Here is a 19,314-nt window from a genome sequence, read left to right as displayed (position 1 = left end):
TTGAACAGAAGCGATGCTAGCTTTGGCACAGGGGTCACCAACCTTTTTGAAACCAAGAGCTACTTCTTGGGTACTGATTAATGCGAAGGGCTACCAGTTTGATACACACTTAAATAAATTGCCAGAAATATCCAATGTGCTCAATTTACCTGTAATATATATATATATATATATATATATATATATATATATATATATATATATATATATATATATATATATAAGGCCCTGCGATGAGGTGGCGACTTGTCCAGGGTGTACCCCGCCTTCCGCCCGATTGTAGCTGAGATAGGCGCCAGCAACCCCTGCGATCCCAAAAGGGAATAAGCGGTAGATAATGGATGGATATATATATATTTATTACAGTATTTGGGAAGCTTGTAGTTGACTTTTATTATGTAAATGTTGTATTTTTATCAACATGTGATAGCAGGGACCCTGCTATTCAAAACTAGGCTGTTACATCACTAATGAATAATGTAACTATTTCTGAAAAATAGTACACTTGCAATAGGGGAGACTATTCATCAATGGAGTTCAATGAAATAACAGACAGACAGGGCTCTGCTGCCCCTAACACACACACACACACACACACACACGCACACACAGCAAAATGAGCTAACGTTACGCTAAAAGCTAATTAGCCTTCACCTAAAGCCAGGACTGTGAGCTAGCTGAGCTGCAGTTTAAGTTTCTAGAAGGTCAACCGGCTCATAGTGATGTTTATAATAGTTATGACCTGGAAGTGTTTAGTATAGTTTGGGTAGAGTCTGCTGCTCCCCTGCTAAACGAATATCTCTGCTCGACGCTAAAGCATTGACTACATCGCTGTGAATACGCACTGCTGATTGGCTGTTACATCGCTCTGAATACACACTGCTGATTGGCTTTGTATGTAACCAATCAGATGGTTGTGTGGGTGGGACAATGCTGGGTGATCACTGCTCAGACAGAGGTCGGGAACCATGTTCGCTTGACCGCTCTGTTCCATAGTAAAGCTTCACCTTCGGGAATGTAAACAAGGAAACACCTGCTGTGTTTGTGTTGCTAAAGGCAGCTGCAATAGACCGCTTCCCACCTACATCTTTCTTCTTTGACTTCTCCATTATTATTGAACAAATTGCAAAAGATTCACCAACACAGATGTCCAGAATACTGTGTAATTATGCGATTAAAGCAGACTACTTATAGCTTGGAATGGGCTGGAAGAACATGTCCGCTACAACCGGTGACGTCACGCGTACGCGTCATCATACAGCGACGTTTTTAACAGGATACTTTGCGGGAAATTTACATTTGCAATTTAGTAAACTAAACCGTCCGTAATGGCATATGTTGCAATGTTAAGATTTCATCATTGATATATAAACTATCATACTGCGTGGTCGGTAGTAGTGGGTTTCAGTAGGCCTTTAAACACCTTTCTGCTTACTCCACCGTCTCTCCTCTCTGCCTGTGCCGTGAACACTGACTCTATGCGCTCTGAATACGCACTGCTGATTGGCTGTGACCGCTCTGCGTGTACACAATCAGATGGTTGTGTGGGTGGGACAATGCTGGGTGTTGCAGAGGCAGAACTAAGCGGAGCAGCTTGTTAAGACTTTAGTTTAGGCGGTGGCTCTTTGTTGTTAAGGCGGTCGCCTTAACAGCAAAGCACTGTGGGAAACTCAGAATTTTTTTAAAATGATTTTTAGATGTTTATCCAACCAATTATGGCCAATCATGTGTAAATAATAGATTATATACAGTATATCAGTTCATTCTAGGGGTGTAACGGTAAGAGTATTTGTATTGAACTGTTTCGGTACAAGGGTTTCGGTTCGGTACAGGGGTGTACCGAACGAGTTTCTAAGCTAAAGTCTTATTAAGCTGCTTTGCTTCTTCTGCCTCTTTGTCAGCACCCAGCGTTGTCCCACCCACACAACCATCTGATTGGTTACATATATAGCGGTAACAGCCATTCACCAGTGCGTATTCAGAGCGGTAACAGCCAATCAGCAGTGCGTATTCAGAGCGCATGTAGTAAATGCTTCAGCGTCGAGCAGATAGGTGTTTAGCAGGTGAGCATAAGGCAGCGTACTCTCCTCAAATGATAACACCTCCTAGTCAACTACTACTAATATCACTATGAGACCGTCGACCTTCTACAAACTTAAACTGCAGCTCAGCTCGCTCGCAGTTCTGGCTTGAGGTGAAGGCTAATTAGCTTTTAGCGTAACGGTTGCTAATTTTGCGGTGTGTGTGTGTGTGTGTGTGTGTGTTTTACGGACAGAAAAGCTTTGAATGGCAGTGTCCCTGCTATCACGTTGATAAAAATATAACATTTACATAATAAAAATCAACTACAGGCTTCCCAAATGCTGTAATAAATTAAGCATGATGAGTTGACTTGAAACTGTTTAATGTTGCACTTTTTATATGTAGAAGAAAAGTTTTGTCATTTTATTTATTCTGAGCAACAATTTGAGGCAGTTTAATGTTGATTACCGTGGGCAGAATTATTATAGTGTTCCCAATGTTAAAAGGATAAAGCCATTGTTTACAAATTTGGTAAATAAATAACCCCAAAATTTATATTTCAATGTTTTCTTACTGTCTCGAAAATGAACCGAACCGTGACCTCTACACCGAGGTACGTACCGAACCAAAATTTTTGTGTACCGTTACACCCCTGTTTCATACAATGTATTATTTTGCCATGGTGATGCGCCAATTGTAGGAGTTAACCTGATGTGATGTCAATGTTAGTGATGTGCACTTATTAGAAACTAGTTTGAAGGTTATGGTACGCAAAATAATCGTAGTTTTATTATGACTATTTTCTTTAAAACACACATTGAGGCATTGAGAATGATCGGTGTATATTACCACACATGGCTTTTTCATTCTTCTGCTCGATGCTGATATGTTGCATAATACCTTCAGAATTAGGAAATTCTTGCACACAGACACTATTGTTATTACATTGTTGCGATATGTTGTGGGTTGCTTCATGATTGCCGCACATATTTGGCTCCTACTTTATTTGAATAGACTTTGTGTGCATAAAACGCCATTTGTTCCTTGCCTTTCAGTGTTTCCCCTGACCTGTGCGGTGCAGAATTACCCGTGGGGAAAGGTGGGGCTGGACAGCGAAGTGGCCAAACTGGTGGTTGGCGGAGACCCTCTCGCTGTCATTGAGGAAGGCAAGCCCTACGCAGAGGTAGGGGCAATAACCTTCATGGCTGTCACTAAACACAAGCGGATAAAACGACACGCCAATACATGAGGTGTGACCAATTATTTATGGCTGGTCTTTAATTAGCAGCGGGAGTCGTCAGTTCTGTTTACCTCTGTGGTGACATTTTCACGCAGCTCAATTGACATACCTAGATGGGTTCCAGAAGACTATCTGCAGCGTGTCTGTGTGAGGAAAATGTTTTCATGCAAAATATTTTTTTGAAAATGTACACCGTTAAACAGGAATAGGCAATAATTATTGCAGCCTCTTGGGATAAGGGTATTATTCGGCATACAAATGATAATGAAAATAATTTTAAAAGGAATTACAAACGCTCCTTATTTAGCTGCTGACATATCAATCAATCAATCAATCAATCAATGTTTACTTATATAGCCCTAAATCACTAGTGTCTCAAAGGGCTGCACAAACCACCACGACATCCTCGGTAGGCCCACATAAGGGCAAGGAAAACTCACACCCAGTGGGACATCGGTGACAATAATGATCCAGTGGGACGTCTGTGACAATAATGATTATGAGAACCTTAGAGAGGAGGAAAGCAATGGATGTCGAGCGGGTCTAACATGATACTGTGAAAGTTCAATCCACAATGGATCCAACATAGTCGCGAGAGTCCAGTCCAAAGCGGGTCCAACTCAGCAGCGAGAGTCCCGTTCACAGCGGAGCCAGCAGGAAACCATCCCAAGCGGAGGCGGATCAGCAGCGCAGAGATGACCCCAGCCGATACACAGGCAAGCAGTACATGGCCACCGGATCGGACCGGACCCCCTCCACAGGGAAGAGTGGGACATAGAAGAAAAAGAAAAGAAACAGCAGATCAACTGGTCTAAAAAGGGAGTCTATTTAAAGGCTACAGTATACAAATGAGTTTTAAGGTGAGACTTAAATGCTTCTACTGAGGTGGCATCTCGAACTGTTACCGGGAGGGCATTCCAGAGTACTGGAGCCCGAACGGAAAACGCTCTATAGCCCGCAGACTTTTTTTGGGCTTTGGGAATCACTAACAAGCCGGAGTCCTTTGAACGCAGATTTCTTGCCGGGACATATGGTACAATACAATCGGCAAGATAGGATGGAGCTAGACCGTGTAGTATTTTATACGTAAGTAGTAAAACCTTAAAGTCACATCTTAAGTGCACAGGAAGCCAGTGCAGGTGAGCTAGTACAGGCGTAATGTGATCAAACTTTCTTGTTCTTGTCAAAAGTCTAGCAGCCGCATTTTGTACCAACTGTAATCTTTTAATGCTAGACATGGGGAGACCCGAAAATAATACGTTACAGTAGTCGAGGCGAGACGTAACAAACGCATGGATAATGATCTCAGCGTCTTTAGTGGACAGAATGGAGCGAATTTTAGCGATATTACGGAGATGAAAGAAGGCCGTTTTAGTAACGCTTTTAATGTGTGCCTCAAAGGAGAGAGTTGGGTCGAAGATAATACCCAGATTCTTTACCGTGTCGCCTTGTTTAATTGTTTGGTTGTCAAATGTTAGAGTTGTATTATTAAATAGAGTTCGGTGTCTAGCAGGACCGATAATCAGCATTTCCGTTTTTTTGGCGTTGAGTTGAAAAAAGTTAGCGGACATCCATTGTTTAATTTCATTAAGACACGCCTCCAGCTGACTACAATCCGGCGTGTTGGTCAGCTTTAGGGGCATGTAGAGTTGGGTGTCATCAGCATAACAGTGAAAGCTAACACCGTATTTGCGTATGATGTCACCTAGCGGCAGCATGTAGATGCTGAAGAGTGCAGGGCCAAGGACCGAACCCTGGGGAACTCCACACGTTACCTTAACGTAGTCCGAGGTCACATTGTTATGGGAGACACACTGCATCCTATCAGTAAGATAAGAGTTAAACCAAGACAGGGCTAAGTCTGACATACCAATTCGTGTTTTGATACGTTCTAATAAAATATTATGATCGACGGTATCGAAAGCAGCGCTAAGATCGAGGAGCAGCAACATAGATGACGCATCAGAATCCATCGTTAGCAATAGATCATTAGTCATTTTTGCGAGGGCTGTCTCCGTCGAGTGATTTGCCCTGAAACCGGATTGAAAGGTTTCACATAGATTGTTAGACGCTAAGTGTTCATTTAACTGCTCCGCAACAATTTTTTCGAGGATTTTTGAAATAAAGGGAAGGTGAGACACCGGTCGGTAGTTTACCATGAGGTCAGGATCGAGGTTAGGTCTTTTAAGAAGAGGATGAATAACCGCTTTTTTGAATGCTAGGGGAACAGTGCCCGAGGAGAGTGATAAGTTTATAATATTTAGCACTGATGGACCTAATAATACAAAGAGCTCCTTGATCAGTTTCCCTGGAAGAGGGTCAAGTAAACATGTTGTTTGTTTTATTCCATTTACACGTTGTAACAATTCCTCTAATGTTATTTCCTCAAAACGAGAGAAACTATTTTGGAGGGCAGTATCCGCCGTATATACAATCGTGTCAGTGTTAATAGAACCCCGTTGTAGCTGGGACGCATTGTCTTTAATCTCCTTTCTAATGACTTCAATTTTCTTACTAAAGAATTGCATAAAGTCATCAGCTGAGTGGGTGGAGCTACTGGAAGGAGTCCCTTGTTGGGTTAGCGATGCTACCGTACTAAACAAAAATTTAGGATCGTTTTTATTGCGGTGGATGAGATTTGAGTAATAATTAGCTTTAGCTAAGGTAAGCATGCGTTTATAAGTTATTAAACCATCACTAAATGCTTGATGGTGCACCTCAAGTTTAGTCGTGCGCCATTTGCGTTCCAGCTTTCTGCATAATAATTTCTGAGCTCTAGTTTCTTCTGTAAACCACGGGGTGCGCTTTTTTGGAGCCTTTTTTAACTTTAGCGGTGCTATGTTATCAATGGTTTCGCGCAGGGCGTCGTTAAAGTTGTTAGTGAGGTTATCAATAGAGCCCACATACTTTGGGAATGGTGCCATTACCGAGGGCAGTAGGTCAGCAAGAGCTGTCGTTGTGGCCGTATTAATGTTGCGGCTGCTATAGCAGTTATTATTATTATTAGTTTGACGAACATGCGTCTGAACCTCGAATTTTATAAGGTAATGATCGGACAATACTTTAGTATACGGGAGTATCGTAACTTTGGAAGCGGTGATACCCTTGACAAGCACTAGGTCTATCGTATTACCGTTGCGATGCGTGGGTTCATTTATTATTTGTGTGAGACCACAGCTATCAATTATAGTCTGGAGCGCTACGCACGGTGGGTCCGATGGGGTATTCATATGGATATTAAAGTCCCCCATTATGATTATATTATCGGCGTGTGTCACTAGATCAGCAACGAACTCTGAGAATTCATTGATAAAGTCCGAACAGGGCCCTGGGGGGCGGTAGATAACAGCCAGGTGTAGAGGCAGCGGTGTGACAGACCTCATAGTAAGCACCTCAAACGATTTATATTTATTATTTATGTTAGGACTAAGGTTAAAGTTTTCGTTGTATATTAGTGCGACCCCCCCACCCCTTTTAAGCGGACGGGCAATATGCGCATGTGTAAAGTTAGGAGGACATGCCTCATTTAGCGCAAAAAAGTCGTTTGGTTTAAGCCAGGTTTCACTGAGACCGATGACGTTAAGATTGTTGTCTCTGATGATATCATTAACTAACAACGTTTTGGGAGACAATGATCTTATGTTTAAAAAACCTATATTATAGGTAGTGGGCTGTTTTAGGGAATTTTTGATCAAATTATCCGTAGTAGCAATATTAATAATGTTGTGTTTATTATGCCCAGTGCATTCAGTATAATTACGACCATATCTAGGAATTGATACGACGGGAATGTTCCGATTGTTTGATTGTTGCTTTGATAAACTGCACGCATCATCGTTAGCCACCTCAGTAACGGGGATTTTCCGATTGTTTGTTTGTTGCTTTGATAAACTGCACGCATCATAGTTAGCCACCTCAGTAAAACACATGTCCAACTCTGAAACACTCAAAGCAGAAAAAACTTGTTCTAATTTAACTGACTCCTTACCCAGACCAGTAGTCTCGCATCCCTTATTTAAATCCGTCTTCAGGGTGGAGGGAAGTGGTGTTCTGTGGGGATTAGCCTTCTGCTTTGTTTTTAGCCCCGCTCGACATCCGCGTTGCAAATCGCATAATTTCCAGATGTATTATTATTTTCAAAACTGTTACCGTTTTTTCCGACCATAAGGCGCACCGGATTAAAAGGCGCACTGCCGATGAGCGGGTATATTTAGGTCTTTTTTTCATACAAAAGGCGCATTAAAGGGGTCATATTTTTATTTTATTGTTTATTTAAAACACTATCTTGTGGTCCACATAACATGTAATGGAGGTTCTTTGGTCAAAATGTTACATAAATGATGTTTTATAACTACAGATGTCCGATAATGGCTTTTTTGCCGATATTCGATATTCCCATATTGTCCAACTCTTAAAGGGGAATGTTATCACAATTTCAAAAGGGTTAAAACTAATAAAAATCAGTTCTCAGTGGCTTATTTTATTTTTTGAAAATTTTTAAAAAATTTTACCCGTCCTGGAATATCCCTAAAAAAGGCTTTAAAGTGCCTTTTTTTCGCTCTCTCGAAGCCACTGTTCATTTTCAGTGACGTCTGACAGTGCTGCCAATGTAAACAAACAATGGCGAAATGCACAGCAAGATATAGCGACATCAGCTCGGATTCAGACTCGGATTTCAGCGGCTTAAGCGATTCAACAGATTACGCATGTATTGAAACGGATGGTTGGAGTATGGAGGCAGATAGCGAAAACAAAATTGAAGAAGAAACTGAAGCTATTGAGCGAATACCTATTGACGCTATTCGGCCATGTCTGCGTTAGCATCGCCGGTAAAATGTGCAGACCAACGATCGGAAGTTTCGCATCTTGTGACACCGGATCAACTTAAATCCGTCGATTGGTAAGTGTTTGTTTGGCATTAAATGTGGGTGGAAGGAAACGCTGGATGCAAATATAGTTTCAAATGTACATACAGCTAGCCTAAATAGCATGTTAGCATCGATTAGCTGGCAGTCTTGCCGTGACCAAATATGTCTGATTAGCACATAAGTCAACAACATCAACAAAACTAACCTTTGTGATTTAGTTGACTTTATCGTTGGAAATGCATCTGCAGGTTATCCATACATCTCTGTGCCATGTCTGCCTTAGCACCGCCGGTAAAATGTGCAGACACTCCGGCACATTCGATGGGGGTCTGGCGGAAGATTTTTTTGACTTTATCGTTGCAGATTCTAGTCTTTTAAGCACTTGTTTATATTTTTTGTTAATATTTATTGTTTACATTGTACAAAGAGAGCATTGTCTACCAAGTCAAATTCTTTGTGTGTTAAACATACCTGGCCAAAAGAGCTGATTCTGATACTAAATCTGAAGCTTCTTCCACTATTTTGAGACTTTAACTTTTCTACTAGTCTTACTTTAGACATAGGAGGACAGCTTGAACTTGGGTTACATTGTAGTCATCAAATGTGCACAAGTGAGAGGAAGAAACGATATCAAAAGAAGCAGCTCACAAAAATCCCCAATGTAGCGGGTGGGAGTCAGGCCTAAGATGTCAGTGTGACCTGTCATTTCACTCCCCATAACCCCATTTGTTAAAAACACAGAAGTTGAATGCTTACCTGCATCTATCCATCCAATCATTTCCTACTGCTTGTCCCTTTCGGGGTCGCTGGAGCCTATCGCAGCGGCATGGTATTGCTACTATTATGGCAGAACCTGCAAAACAAACAAATAAACGAAAACTTTTGTCTGAGGAGACAAAAAAAAAGAAAAAGGGGAGCTACCCTGATACAAGAACAGTCAAGGATCAACATTGGCTGGCATGAGCTCAGAGACGAGGACAGATTTCAGACCGATGCTGCCTTGGCTCTGTTCCTGCTTTGATAGTCGGTACCTTTCGATGCTCATATCAAAATGATAATGCTAACGTTAGCTGACGGAATTTTGCATGATAGCAATAAAAAGCAGACCAGTCACACAACAAACTCTAAAGTACTGTAGAAGGAAAAAACAATGCGATGACTGCGAACCGCAAATATAAAGTTTTGAGTAAAGTATGTAGGTTCCTAGGCAGCACAGTGGTACAGGGGTTAGTGCATGTGCCTCACAATTTGAAGGTGCTGAGTAGGGCTGGGCGATATGGCCTTTTTTTAATATCTCAATATTTTTAAGCCATGTCACGATACACTATATCTCAATATTTTGCCTTAGCCTTGAATGAACACTTGATGCATATAATCACAGCAGTATGATGATTCTATGTGTCTACATTAAAACATTCTTGTTCATACTGCATTAATATATGCTCATTTTGAACTTTCATGCAGAGAGAGAAATCACAACTAAGTCAATTTAGCAAAACTGTATTTATTAAACAGTTACTAAGCAGTGGCACACACATTCATGTGATTTCAAAACAGAAAGTGCAAGATTGTCAGAGACATTTTAAAAGAAGCTATGATTGCACTTTAGTGCATGATGTCACTAAGATGACATATCAAAACAACACTAAATTAAAGTTCACTTTTTGTACAGAACACCACTAAAATAGTTTAAAACAAATAAAGTGCACTTCCGTGCATGATGTCAAGCAAGATATTTCAATAACTGTTCAATAAAAATGAGCTGCATAATAGGAAATCAAATCGCTATGTGGTAGGTTATCTCCTTATGTTGTTCACTATTTTTTTCATACGGCGTTGATGTGGAAATGGGTGCCTCTGCACTTTGTTGAGGTGGCACCGAACGGAGATGTTGACAAGCGGAGTATCCATCCATCCATCCATCTTCTTCCGCTTATCCGAGGTCGGGTCGCGGGGGCAGCAGCCTAAGCAGGGAAGCCCAGACTTCCCTCTCCCCAGCCACTTCGTCTAGCTCTTCCCGGGGGATCCCGAGGCGTTCCCAAGCCAGCCGGGAGACATAGTCTTCCCAACGTGTCCTGGGTCTTCTCCGTGGCCTCCTACCGGTTGGACGTGCCCTAAACACCTCCCTAGGGAGGCGTTCGGGTGGCATCCTGTCCAGATGCCCGAACCACCTCATCTGGCTCCTCTCGATGTGGAGGAGCAGCGGCTTTACTTTGAGCTCCTCCCGGATGACAGAGCTTCTCACCCTATCTCTAAGGGAGAGCCCTGCCACACGGCGGAGGAAACTAATTTCGGCCGCTTGTACCCGTGATCTTATCCTTTCGGTCATGACCCAAAGCTCATGACCATAGATGAGGATGGGAACGTAGATCGACCGGTAAATTGAGAGCTTTGCCTTCCGGCTCAGATCCTTCTTCACCACAACGGATCGGTACAACGTCCGCATTACTGAAGACACCGCACCGATCCGCCTGTCGATCTCACGCTCCACTCTTCCCTCACTCGTGAACAAGACTCCTAGGTACTTGAACTCCTCCACTTGGGGCAAGGTCTCCTTCTCAACCTGGAGGTGGCACTCCACCCTTTTCCGGGCGAAAACCATGGACTCGGGCTTGGAGGTGCTGATTCTCATTCCGGTCGCTTCACACTCGGCTGCGAACCGATCCAGTGAGAGCTGAAGGTCCCGGCCAGATGAAGCCATCGGGACCACATCATCTGCAAAAAGTAGAGACCTAATCCTGCGGCCACCAAACTGGAACCCCTCAACGCCTTGACTGCGCCTAGAAATTCTGTCCATAAAAGTTATGAACAGAATCGGTGACAAAGGACAGCCTTGGCAGAGTCTAACCCTCACTGGAAATGTGTCCGACTTTCTGCCGGAAATGCGGACCAAGCTCTGACACTGATCATACAGGGAGCGGACCGCCACAATAAGACAGTCCGATACCCCATACGCTCTGAGCACTCCCCACAGGACTTCCCGGGCTACACGGTCGAATGCCTTATCCCAGTCCAAAAAGCACATGTAGATTGGTTGGGCAAACTCCCATGCGCCCTCAAGGACCCTGCCGAGAGTATAGAACTGGTCTACAGTTCCACGACCAGGACGAAAACCACACTGTTCCTCCTGAATCCAAGGTTCGACTATCCGGCGTCGCCTCCTCTCCAGTACACCTGAATAAACCTTACCGGGAAGGCTGAGGAGAGTAATCACTCTTCATTCTCTAACAGGAGACTTTTCAAATGATGCTACATATTACCAATAATGCTACTTTTTGTAGCAACGCTTTTGCCCCACACTTGACAAATTACGGTCATCTGTTCGACATATCCCCACTTGACGCCAAACCACCGTCAGACGATGAACCGCCTGCGGTTTTTCCTGGGAATTAATTATTCCTTCATTTGTTACCAGATTTGCACCTTCTTTCTCTCGTATTACCACTCGCACCAGAGCTAACGTTGAGATGGGGCCTTGTCCAGGGTGTACAGCCCCCTTCCGCCCGAATGCAGCTAAGATAGGCTCCAGCGCCCCCCGCGAATCTGAAAGGGATAAGCGGTTGAAAATGGATGGATGGATGTAGGTTCCTACTGTGGAAAGATCAGTCATACTGAATCATCGTGGTATTATCGAGTCAGTTTGATTCTATATCCTTCATTCAAGCAAAACGCCACCGCTTTGGTGCACTGAAAGTTCTTAAGTGGGGCTTTAAAGACTGAATTTTGGGTGTTCGACTTTAAATGATCCGCCATAAATATAAGTGTTTGTCAAGTAAGAAGAACTGTGTCCCTCACGTGTGTGCACAGATGCCAAACAAAAGCCAAATTTAAAAAGGTGGAATGAGTAAACCAAGCATGCATGCAAATGTGCTTTTTGTCTCCACAGCTGTGGATGGGTGCCCACCCAAAGGGCGACTCCCAGATTAAAGACAACAGGATAGCACAGACCACACTGGGTCAGTGGATCGCACACTTCCCAGCATGCCTCGGCTCCAAAGTCAAGGACAGCTTCCAGGGTCGGCTCCCGTTCCTCTTCAAAGTTCTGTCAGTCAATACAGCTTTGTCCATACAAGCCCATCCAAACAGGGTGAGAAGACACACAATGGATCAATTGCGTTGATCTATTAGTGCCACAGCACAAGATTCCAGCAGCAATGCTAAATGTACTTGCTACGTGGTTAACGAACTCCGTGAACGCTTCTTCTATTTAGGAGTTAGCCGCTCGTCTCCACTCTCAGTTTCCGGAGCACTACCCAGACGACAACCACAAGCCAGAAATGGCAATCGCTCTCACTCACTTCCAGGGCCTCTGTGGCTTCAGGCCAGTGGAGGAGATCCTTGGATTCCTCAAAGGTAAGTCTCTTGGACAACTTTTTAGTTAGGTGTTGAATAGTGATGTCCCTATCCAACTTGCAAAATGATCCAATGTGATATCAGCACAAATTGTTCATTCTTTTCTTTTGTTGTGTGGAATGTTAAAAAAAAGGGTTGACCAAGTGAAATCAGTCAGAACAATGTAGGTATGAAAAACACTAGCCTAGTTGTTAGTATTACCTCTCTGAAATAGACTTATGTTGTCCTTAATCTAAACAGTTTTATAGTGACACCTAGTGGCCGCAATAATTCATTGACATTAAACTGAATGATGCGGACACGTTTGTTACTAGATGCTTTCTAATATGCTTCTGCCTTGGAGTCTTTGTGATAGGGCTGGGCGATATTGGCTTTTATTATTTTCTCAGTATTTTTATGCCATATTGCGATATACAATATATATCTCGATATTTTGCCTTAGCCTTGAATGAACACTTGATGCATATAATCACAGCAGTATGATGATTCTATGTGTCTACATTAAAACATTATTCTTCATACTGCATTAATATATGCTACTTTTAAACTTTCATGCAGAGAGGGAAATCACAACTAAGTAAATTCAGCAAAAATAGATTTATTAAATACTCTTCATTCTCTCACGGGTGACTTTTTAAATAAAAGAACAAATTAGTAGTGCTGCTACCTTTTGTAGCAACACTTCTGCTGCATACTTTGCATAATGCTGTTGTCTGCTGAATATCTTCCCACTTGAAGCCAAACCACCGGCAGATGATGGACCCCCTGCTGTTTTGTTTGGGCATTAATTGGTCTTCCTCCATTTGTGATCAGTTTCGCACCTTCTCTCTCTTGTAATGTCACTCGCACCGCTGCGCTTGCACGACCTCCCTCAGCTAACGTTAGCCATGCTGCTACCTCTCTGCTCGGCGAGAGCGTATGGCGCTACACGCGCGACAGTGTGTGACGTATGTTAGAAGGTGGGCTTGTTTTACGTCTCTGTGAGGAGAGACGAGAAGGAGTGAGAAACGCCTGTAGTGTAATGCCCGCAGCTAAAAGCAACTGCGTGAGAACATATACTCGAATATCACGATAGTCATTTTCTATATCGCACAGAGGCAAACCCGCGATATATCGTTTACATCGATATATCGCCCAGCCCTACTTTGTAATATGCAACTATAATTATTTGCAGAGGTGGGTAGAGTAGCCAGAAATTGTACTCAAGTAAGAGTACTGTTACTTTAGAGATTTATTACTCAAGGAAAAGTAAGGAGTAGTCACCCAAATATTTACTTGAGTAAAAGTAAAAAGTATGTTGTGAAAAAACTACTCAAGTACTGAGTAACTGATGAGTAACCTGTTTGTTTAATGATTAAGGCAACAAATAATGCACAAAAACATAAAAATAGCAACGAGCAAATTCAGAGCCAGGAATATCTCTTAAGCAACTAAAACAATAATATATATTAAATAATGGTACATTAAAATAAAAAACATTAAGGCACATTGAGCCACAATAACTTAACAGCACCATAGGCTCAGTAGGCATTGATTGATTGATTGATTGATTGATTGATTGATTGAAACTTGTATTAGTATATTGCACAGTACAGTACATATTCCGTACAATTGACCACTAAATGGTAACACCTCAATAAGTTGTTCAACGTTAATCAATTGCTTAATAAATGACCAAGTCGAGGTGATCTACCTCATCTATACATATACATACATACACATATCATATACATACATACACATATCATATACATACACACACATATCATATATATATATATATATATATATATATATATATATATATATATATATATATATATATATATATATATACATTTATATATAATTTATATTTATTTATTTTGCCGTTTTTGTTCACATGTTAAAGGTATTTTAATGAATATACATGCATGTTAAACATATAGATTCCTATCTTTTATGAAGACAAGAATATAAGTTGGTGTATTACCTGATTCTGATGACTTGCATTGATTGGAATCAGACAATATAGTGCTGATAATGTCCACATTTTCAAATGGAGGAGAAAAAAAGTTCCTCTTTTCTGTCTAATACCACATGAAAGTCGTTGGTTTTTGGCATCTTATTTGTCCAGCTTCCATATTCGTTTTTATACACTTTACAAGAAATACATTGGCGGCAAACTCCGTAGCTTGCTAGCTTGTTTGCACTGGCTTTCGAAGACTCTTATTTTGTTAGCGCAGGCGCGATGGAGCGGCACTTTTATTGTGAAGAAAGGAACTGTGCGATCAGTCTTTAGGCTTTTGACGGGAAGTATGGTTGAAATAAAAAGTGTCTTTTTTCCTTTTCACTTTTGATTGATTGATTGAAACTTTTATTAGTAGATTGCACAGTACAGTACATATTCTGTACAATTGACCACTAAATGGTAACACCCCAATACGTTTGTCAACATGTTTAAGTCGGGTTTTACGTATCACGGTCATGTGACCGCCTGGCTCTGTTTGATTGGTCCAACGTCACCAGTGACTGCATGTGATTGGTGAAACGCAGGCATGCGTAAATCCTACTTTGAAAAACCAAAACAAACATTAATAGATTGATAAAAAAGTAGCGAGTAGCGACCTGAATGTAGATAAATGGAGCGGAGAAAAAGTAGCGTTTCTTCTCTCTAAATATACTCAAGTAAAAGTATGTTGCATAAAAACTACTCTAAGAAGTACAATTTATCCCAAAAGTTACTCAAGTAGATGTAACGAAGTAAATGTAGCGCGTTACTACCCACCTCTGCTTATTTGATACTTGTTTATATTGACACATGCTGTTTTAGTATGCAATATTGTTCAATAAAGGATACTTATTACTGGAGGTGCACAAAAAAATCGATTTACATTCTTTTTTACCCCGATTTCTAAATTGATTCACAATCTTTTTTAAAAACGATTGGAAAAAATGCTATATGTGTGTATATATATGTCATGTATGTACAAAATTAAAGTACAATGCCCATCATTGGATTTGTTTCAGCATCTTTATTGCAGAAAATGTCCCCCCCCCCCCCCCCCCCCCCCCCCCCCCCACACACACACTTCATATCAGCTTTATTGGCCAAGTGCGGTTAGCACACAAGGAATTTGTATGCGATGTCTTAATTTCAGCGCTCCCCGAGTAAAAACCTGTAAAGTCTTACCCTGTTCTTGCCATACATCAGATGTCCCGGAGTTCCACGCTTTGGTGGGCAACGAGGCGGCCGAGGAGCTGCGACGCAGCGTGGGCGATGCAGATCGCACCAAATGGGCCCTGAAGAAGTGCTTCACCAGGATGATGAACTGCGAGAAGAAGGTGTTTGTGGATCAGCTCAATATGCTGGTGAAGAGAGTCACGGAGGAGGGTGAGCACGCTGTCTTGTTTTTTAACAGACACCAAGCAAAAGGGGTGTTTTCTACTGTAATTTTGTCGTGTTTAATTTTAGAGACTGTTCTTTTTGGAACCTGATAATGATGAACAACATCTACAGTACACCAATAAAGGTGTCCCGATACAACTTTCTCTTTTCCGATATTGAAGTCTGAATATTGAGCTGTTTGGATATCAGGAATCATACATACTTTTATTATTTTGTAAGCATTGGTAGGCATTAAAAACACTAACCTATTTATTTTTAACTGTTTGGAATGGACTTATCATATCCTTCAAGGAAAACTGCCCTTTTTGGGGGGAATTTTGTCCATTGTTCAAAATCATTATGAGGGACAAGAACAGATGTCTTATAAAGATAATAAAACAACGCTTGCAAGGTGCAGCGATTAGGATTATAAAGATGATAAAAAACGCTTGGAAGATCCCTTCAAAACCCTCTAAAACAACTTCAAAAACCTCCAACATTTTATATACACACTGCAAGTATATTCTGTATATAATGTAGTAACAATATGTAATAGGTAAAATATTTACTGTATTATGGTCATTTAAAGCATTGTCAGAACTTCTGCATATTTATTTCCATTTCCACAGCAAAGCACTTCCAACAACAAATGAGTGTTCCTACTTCAGGAAACAAACGCAAGTATGTTGTAATCAAATCAAATCAAATCAACTTTATTTATAAAGCACATTTAAAATTTATCACAGGGGTGGCCGAAGTGCTGTACAATGGGCAGGTTAAAAGATAATACGAGGACCGAGCAAACAACACAACACTAACAGAACATGATAAAAAAATTAAAAAATAAAACATAAAAACAGGTTCACAGCAGGTGTATAATGGGGCGCCATTGCAGGATGGATATCATACAGTGTTAAAAGCCAAGGAATAAAAGTATGTTTTTTAGAGAGATTTAAAAACAGGAAGGGAGGAGGCTTGTCTAACACTCAGAGGTAGGTCGTTCCAGAGCTTGGGAGCAGCAGCGGCGAAAGCTCTGTCACCTCTAAGCTTCAGCCTTGTGTCAGGGACCGTCAGTAGCAGCTGATCGGCTGATCTTAGGGATCGGGTGGGGCAGTAAGGCTGAAGGAGGTCGGAGAGATATGTTGGTGCGAGGTTGTTTAGACATTTAAAAACAAATAGAAGTAGTTTAAAATTGATTCGATAACGCACAGGGAGCCAATCATGGCAGACTTTGTAATCGACAACGAAGATGACTATATTTGGACAATAGGGATTCACAACCTTATCTTTTTGAAGCTGAATATACTGAGGATGAACTACTGCTTATTGAAGTGAGCACAAAGGAAGGGGTAGACATTGGAGCCGACAGAAGCCAAAAGACTGAGTTTGCTGTGACTTTGACGTGGTAAATGGGTAACTTGGAGCCAAACTATGCCGACATAAAAGGAGTGCTTGGCCAAAACGAACCGGAAAAAATGTCCCCGGCCAGCTGAACTAAACGCACAACTGTCCATCGAGTGAGTCACTTTAATATTGATCATGATAAACACAGTGCATACGCTATCTGGCTATCTGTTTACAAACAAAACATGAAATGTGGGCTAATACCTTACAAATACTGTAATATGATTGTTCATGTTTTTCACTCAGTATAGATTGGTGTCCTATCGCAGTGTTGTGCATTACAAAGTCAAACGCGATGCGGGTGCTGACGTATAAACTAGCTTATCTCTTGCCATAGCAAGCTCACTGCTATTACCAAAGCACGCCGATGTGTTAGTACGCAAGAAAAGGAGTTCCTCAGGGTACATAAATGAAGTATTGTTGGTGTTTTTTTTATGCATTTTTAAAGTTGTTTAGAGGTAGGATTAAATGCTCCCATTAGGTTCATTGCTAGCCACCTAGAACAAGCTGATATGTACATGTTAGATTTGTGAATGAGATGAAAAAAAAAAGGTGCAGTCCCCCTTTAAATTGAAGTAGAGTGGGGATTGTTTTGGCTACATCTGGTGGCCACAATAATTCATGAAGTTAAGCTTATAATGCAGTAAATTAAATGCCGTTTGTTACTGAATACTTGCTAATACACTTCTGCTTTAGAGACTTTGTATGTGGAGTATGCAACTGTAATTATTTGATACTTGTTTATATTGACAAGTGTGCTGTTTTACACTGCAATATTGCTCATCTAAGGCTGTGCTTCTCAATTACTCTCCACCAGGACTGTATATAGCATCATTTGTCTATAAGACCGTTATAAGTACACCTCTGCATAACACTGTATCCTTATTAATAGAGATGTCCGATAATATCGGGCTGTCGATATTATCGGCCGATAAATGTTTTAAAATGTAATATCGGAAATTATATGTATCGGTTTCAAAAAGTAAAATTTATGAATTTTTAAAACGCCGCTTTACGGAGTGGTACACGGACGTAGGGAGAAGTGCAGAATGCCAATAAACCTTAAAGGCACTGCCTTTGCGTGCCGGCCCAATCACATATCTACGGCTTTTCACACACACAAATAAATGCAAGGCATGCAGGTCACACTGAAGGTGGCCGTATAAACAACTTTAACACTGTTACAAATATGCGCCACACTGTGAACCCACACCAAACAAAAATAACAAACACATTTCGGGAAAACATCCACATTGTAACACAACATAAACATACCCAGAAGCCCTTGCAGCACTAACTCTTCCGGTACGCTACAATATACACCCGCCCACCCCGACCCCGCCCACCTCAACCTCCTCATGGTTTATCAGGGAGAGCATGTCCCAAATTCTGTTGTTTTGAGACATGTAAAAAAAAATGCACTTTGTGACTTCAATTATAAATATGGCAGTGCCATGTTGGCATTTTTTTCCATAATTGTTGATTTATTTTGGAAAACCTTGTTACATTGTTTAATGCATCCAGCGGGGCATCACAACAAAATTAAGGCGTAATAATGTGTTGATTCGACGACTGTACATATCGGTATCGGTTGATATCGGAATCGGTAATTAAGAGTTGGACAATATCGGAAAATCGGATATGGGCAAAAAAGCCTTTATCGGACATCTCTGCTTATTAACATTAAATAAATAAAAAACAAAACATATAGATCAACTTAAATAACATTGTTTTTTAGTCTGTAACAGAACAAATGTAAAGTTCATCAATTTGCCTGGAATAATAAAAAAAAATCCTTATTTAAACTAAAAACATTTTTGGACCAAATAGAATCACTTTAAACTGAAAAATTTAATTAATTAAACCCAATGAATAATAAAACATTGTAATCTTCCTCCCACCTCCAAAGACATGCACCTGGGGATAGGTTGATTGGCAACACTAAATTGGCCCTGGTGCGTGAAATTGTCTGTCTATCTGTGTTGGCCCTGCGATGAGGTGGCGACTTGTCCAGGGTCTACGCCACCTTCCACCCGATTGTAACTGAGATAGGCACCAGC

General features: G+C 41.2%; 1 protein-coding gene across 1 annotated transcript in view; it reads left to right on the top strand.

Moving 5' to 3' along the window:
- The window catches only part of mpi (mannose phosphate isomerase), a 32,105-nt gene that overhangs the window by 204 nt on the left and 12,587 nt on the right, over positions 1-19,314 (top strand). Inside the window, exons 2-5 of the mRNA XM_061894544.1 lie at positions 3,078-3,205; positions 12,017-12,217; positions 12,342-12,483; positions 15,677-15,856. Coding sequence (XP_061750528.1) covers positions 3,078-3,205; positions 12,017-12,217; positions 12,342-12,483; positions 15,677-15,856 — 651 coding nt within the window. The remainder of the gene's footprint in view (positions 1-3,077; positions 3,206-12,016; positions 12,218-12,341; positions 12,484-15,676; positions 15,857-19,314) is intronic.

This window comes from Nerophis ophidion, linkage group LG03 (assembly GCF_033978795.1).
Source record: "Nerophis ophidion isolate RoL-2023_Sa linkage group LG03, RoL_Noph_v1.0, whole genome shotgun sequence".
NCBI lineage: Eukaryota > Metazoa > Chordata > Actinopteri > Syngnathiformes > Syngnathidae > Nerophis > Nerophis ophidion.
The sequence above is the reverse complement of the archived record's forward strand: the minus strand, read 5'-3'. Positions and strand labels throughout refer to the sequence as shown.